Raw genomic sequence first — 6,000 nt, 5'->3', positions numbered from 1 at the left:
CGCCTGGACATTTCCTTCACTGAAAGGCTTTCTGGCACAAAGTAACAATGCGGACGTGATTGACCGAGATTGACCGTCTAGGCATGATTGTACTACAGTCAACACGAGCCGTGTACCTCCTTCCCTGTGGAATGGCTGGCACTGATCGGCTGTCGGACCCCCTCCGTCTAATAGGTGCTGCTCATGGATGATTGGTTGCATCTTTGGGCGGGCTTAGCGAAACCTCTGAACAGTTTAGGGGACTGCATCTGTTACACACTATCGGTAGTCGACGACCATCTTCAGGGGTTCTGGGAAATAGGGTTGTGTGAAACATTTTTGATGTGTGTACTTAACTCCACTTTACATTTTTGTCATATTGTTTGTGAGTAAAAAATCCCTGTACATAACACAATCTCTGGCTTTTATATCAGGCTCACAAGCACAGTGGATCTCAAGTCGCACAGTGGCTGACACCTGGCTCCGCCTCTCACCTGTTGCAGTGGCAGACACGTGGTCTCCGCCCCGGCTGGTGCCACCAGAGCCAGAGTTCGTGGCGCCCGTTGGTAACCTGACCGCGCCTGTTGGCAAGGAGGTCATCCTCAGCTGCGTGGTGGACCACCTGGGCAAGTACAAGGTCAGTCCACATCACGTCCTCTGCCATACATCATGTACGACAGGTTTCTGGTAACGACAATGTTTTCCACCTCTACTGGTATCAAAATTATCCTTTCGCCATGGTCGCTATTTCGAGCTATTAAGCTAGTTCCAGGTGTTATCTCACCATGTAGTTGCGTCAGTGCATATACTTCCTTTTCAGAGAATACCTTCCTCGTATCAGTCATGTTTAAACTAAATCTTTCTGTTGTGTACATAGTTCTGCGTAGTCAGCGCACACACAACTTTCCCACTAGAGCGCGCCCTGCTGAGCACAACAGCGCAGGCGCAGCGCCCGTCTGTCTCCGCACTACGAGATGGCGCTGCCTTAGAGACGGACCAAATTCTGCTTCCGCCGATCAGCGTAATAATATGTAACGCAGCCAATGAGATTGCTGCTAACATAGAACCTTTTCTCCTCACAGATCACACTTGTGTGTGATAATTAATCAAGATCTGTTTAAAGTTGGTCACCGTCAATCTGCTACTCTAAGCGTGCAAGAGGCATTTCTATCGCCTGACCTAACGGCAGAAGATAAACACGCCATGATAAGACCATGAGACATGTTGCTGACACTCGCCTACTTCGTTAGTGCGACAAGCCAAATAATCTGATGGTGTGTGTACCGAAGGTCTTACAGTACGCACACCACACTTCCCAGTTACCTGCTAATAGTTTAATTACATTTCGTACATCAGCCCTATTTTAGCTGTCTTTCCTACACCTGCGAATACTACAACTGGTAAATTTCATTTACTTCAGCAATATTTGTATACAGGGATATTTGTACATGTATATTTGTATACAGGGTTATTTGTACATGTATACTTACGTCTATTCGTGAAAGACATACATATTGCATTATTGATGAATCCTGATATCAACTGCCGCTGTTCTTTATGATGGCAAAATAAAGTCACGTAGTAATTTCACAACTGACAGGTCTCAACAATGCTGTGTGTTTCTAGATTACAGCTATTCAGCGGTATTGTTTGAGTTACAGATAATTTAGTGGTCTGTGGAATCTTTGGTTGTTTATTTTTTATCCTTTGGCACGTTCTAGAATGTCAATAAAATATTGTAGGTAATATTTATGTTTGATGTTTTGCGGATAATTTGTCATGTGTATATGTGTATGTATGTTTCAGTTTTTCCAGCATTTTCATGGCAAGTCATATGGTATTACACGCAAGATTTGAAACGTAGTTTCGATTTTCTCGATTATATGGTTCTAACTTTTTAAATGTTTGAAGAGATTCGATTGTTACTATCATGATCAACACCATCATCGTTTTCCAACTCCAGTTTCCCGGATGTGGTGTATAAACATTTGCCATCTCCTGGTCTTCATACATATTCTGTTCCAAGGCAATTTTCCATTTGTGCCCTTTCTTCTCCACACCAGTAAATAGTATACTTAATGACACCAGCTTATGGTGCACAGAAACAGATTTTTGCTTAAACATAACTAATCATAGTGAATACAATCTGTAGTAAACTCTCAAATTACAAGATTTTATTAGTCACGGGCTGTGAAGCCAAGTTGTCAATAGAAGGCAATCATGCTTGGAAGTGTGGCTGTCTTCGGGAAAGTTCAATTCAGCTATATCCACCATAAGAGTAAACACCAGTGATGTACGATGATTCCGGCGTAGATAACATAATTTTATTAGTATCGCTCTATTATGCACTGTGAAGCTACATTTGTTGGAGCATCTTGTGGATGTCCTGAACATGGCCCACGAAAGAGGCAGATGATGTGACACTTAGAGCACTTCCTACGTCAGTGCTCCAAAATTTTTATACCAAGCGTTTCAGGGCATCCCATCCTCAGGATATCTGCAAAACAAAATACAAACAATACAAACTCGTGAGTACATGCGTAAACATGAATAGTCATTGTGAGTATAAATACCGAAATTATTACAAAAATTTTCAAAAAATAAAATAATCATACTAACAGTTACCTGCACAAAGTATAACGTCACATACCTACGCCCTCACAATCAGTACTCAGCTCATGGGGAGTGGCCATTACAAAACCTAACTACCATAATAAACCAGCAGGTGGTGTGGCTGTGTGGGTACCGTAAAGTGGCGCTACTGACGTCCATAGAACGAAATAAACAGCTAGATAACAACCGTTTGTAAAATTTGTACAGAAACCGGAACAAAGACCTACACATGAAACTCAATACAAAAAATTCAAAAACGTATAAGCAATAGTACATTAATGCATAAACGGCTCAATTGGGACCGATGGACTTGGAAAGTGAGGCTAACAGGAGAGGGAGAAGGGTTGGGGAGAACCAGCATAATGGGGAAGTAAGAAACCAATCACACTGCAAAATCCATAGAAAGAACCAAAAAATGTGAAGCAACAAAATCAGCCCAAGTACTGGATTACATAATCACCCATGCTGGCTGGTAGATAAAGGAAGACAGCAGTGATGGAGAGAAGCACCTTTATTACAAAGATGGTGTCACTGCGCCGACTGAGTCCTTAATACACCACTGGGTTTTCTAATAATGTGTGCATCTGTATTGTAACACTAAACATCGGTGCATCTACGGAAGAGAAGTACAAAACTTAAACTACAGGGTTCTTACAAACAGGACAACGTTGTCCAATTAGTAACGAAAAATTGTTGTATAAAGCCTTATGCCAAGGAAAATTAGAACATGAGGATTAGTTATTCGTACATTCTATGAAAATAAAAGAATAAAAAAAGTGAAAGTACGACGCAAAACGAATTATCCGAGTGGATCGGATATCGGTAGATGTAATGTACATGTACAGCTAAACAAATGATTACAGTTGCAGAGGAAGTGGATGATTTACTCAAGAGAAAGGATTTCACAGGCTGAGCGAGTCAACGTTGCGTTGGCTCACCTCTGACCATTATTCATGCGGTTATTCGACCTGTCACTGACTGATACAATTGTAAGATATCCTTCTGGGGGATATCATGCCAAATTTGTCCCACTGGCGCGTCATAACGTCAAAATACAGAGCTGGTCTGACGGCCCCGCCCATAATCCACCAAACGTTCTCAATCGGGGAGAGGGCAAGTGACCATGAGCCCTGGTTGTCTGGCTGTACCCAGACACGATATTGCTAGAACCCGGGGAACATTTCGAAGTGGAACTCATCAAACGGAGGCAAATCCATTCCAATCAATAAGATTACAGGCCGAAGACGTGTTGGAGACTCACTGGGCAGCGTTGGGATACCGCCATACGGCCCGACAGTCTTTGGTTGTCACCCCGCGGCTCTCTTACAGCACAGCGATACGCTGACGATATTCTACGCCCCGTTTCTTTCCGCCAGAGTATTCGAGGGTTTTTACTGCTTATCTTTGTGCCAGTAAAACCCTACATTGGCCATAAGGTCGCCGGAGTTGAGAATGCTGGAAGCATTACGAGCAGGGCCTTTCCCAGCTTGGGATTTTGACAACTCTACAGTCGGACAGAATTTGGCAGCATATCCCCAGGAGGAGATCCAACAACGCTATCAATCAGCGCCAAGCCGAATAACTGCTTGCATAAGGTCCAGCGGTTGACCGAAGCATTAATGACTTGATCGATTTGGGAACCTATTTCCACTGAAAAAAGTCATAAGTTTTTTCTGAAATCGCAATCATTTATTTTACTGTAGATATACATCACATGTAGCGATTCCAATGCCATTCGGATGGTTCCGTCGTGGTATGTCACTTTTCTTGTTTTATAGTGTATTCCATAAACATAAAAATCTGTCTAACGTTGAGAGTCTAATCAGTCCTAAGAGACAAAGCTTGCTGTAATGTAACGTCCCTGCGTATGTCGGAACAATTGGATCAGCGAGTATCAGCTGTCATTCATGAACAACCATAAAGTAAGAAAACAGAACACCACCGTGAAGGAAACTAACAATGTTGAAATATGTTGATATAACTGAAAAACATGCATACACTTCTTTCAAAAAGAGATTCACAGTAGCGTAGAGGACAAAGTTTAAACAGCCTTGTGATACGTAATAAATATAGCCATAGCAGTGGGTTTAAAATAGAACAAAAGGGGTTCGGCTGGGTTCACAGAACTACAAGCCATTTAAACAAACGCCACGCAGGGGTGAGAGTCAAAGGGTTCTTGAATTTATTTGACTCTGTCACAAGTGTAGCAGTGTACTGTTGGGCGGACATTCTGAAGAAGGGCCGCACTCGAGATATAAGAATTTTTGAACAACATGGCCAGTTCATTTCTAGTGACGTAAGAAGTGGTCTCCATTTTACATCTTGGTCACAGGCCTCCTGCGTGACTTCTTGTCGCATCTGAAGGCGGTGGGACATCATTTGGAGGCAGCAGTGGCCACGGGACAGCTGTGTTCGTGCATCGCAGGAAGTGTACGGGTTTTTGTAGCACTGGGTAGGAACAGGCTCTTTAAAACTCCACAAAACTTCCCCGAGATCCGTACTTCCAAGACCATCCACTACGTTCCTCTGCAACAAAAACATGACTATGTGACTATTGTATTGTGAACGTTACTGGAACGAATGGCCATGAGATTCAGTGGAGCCGTCCACTTCAGAACTAGGAGCGATTGACCACCATCTCTTATGGCGAAAATGAGCAGACGTAGCATGGCATGTTCAATAGAGACACGGACGAACAGAAAACGTGAGAGCTGCTTGAATAACTCGATATGACCTTGCATCAGAGTTTGACCCAAGGAACAGAATTTCTCAGTGCTATGAAGGATTGTCTAAACGGTTCGTAACGGAAGGTCCTGTTGACACTAATGTTTTTATGTTGCCACGTAACATCTAGTAGCCTAGTCAGCTCATTTGATTTGAAAGTTTCCGTTACAGAACCCTTCAAAGAAATGTTAAATTTTACGCTTTGTTCAAACCGAATGGCTGGAATAACAGGCGATTACAACATATTTTTGACGAGTTACAGTCTGCGAGATGTACTCCTGAGCTGGTGTGGGCTCGTAAGGATTCTCGTTACCATACATTCAACACTGCGGAATTGTCCGTTGATTTCACACTCGACGCTCCTTCTTTTGAGAATTCTCCATGTGGAGAACATACTAACACCAACCACCGACGAAAAATTCGAGTAAGTGAACAATACAGAATATATAATCGTCAATCATAACTGTGTGCAGTAATTGACACTAGCGGCATACTAGAATAACTGTTATATTTTGGTATTTGCAGAATGTATTACACGATGTACTTTGCAAATTCTTAGGCACGCCTGCGTGTCTGAAGGAACAGACACTGCCGCGAATGACAGCCTTATCAAATGGATTATTTCTATTCGCATTGCGAATACATTCAAGTCATATTGTGTTTTACGTGAGCGAATAACTACGA

At 42.6% G+C, this 6,000-nt stretch overlaps 1 protein-coding gene across 1 annotated transcript in view; it reads left to right on the top strand.

The window, feature by feature from the left end:
* Positions 1-321: 321 nt before the first annotated feature.
* LOC124620085 (lachesin-like) overlaps positions 322-6,000 on the top strand; it is a 229,745-nt gene continuing 224,066 nt past the window's right edge. Inside the window, exons 1-2 of the mRNA XM_047146754.1 lie at positions 322-364; positions 414-616. Coding sequence (XP_047002710.1) covers positions 322-364; positions 414-616 — 246 coding nt within the window. The remainder of the gene's footprint in view (positions 365-413; positions 617-6,000) is intronic.

This window comes from Schistocerca americana, chromosome 6, assembly GCF_021461395.2.
Source record: "Schistocerca americana isolate TAMUIC-IGC-003095 chromosome 6, iqSchAmer2.1, whole genome shotgun sequence".
NCBI lineage: Eukaryota > Metazoa > Arthropoda > Insecta > Orthoptera > Acrididae > Schistocerca > Schistocerca americana.
This window is presented reverse-complemented; position numbering and strand designations above follow the sequence as displayed.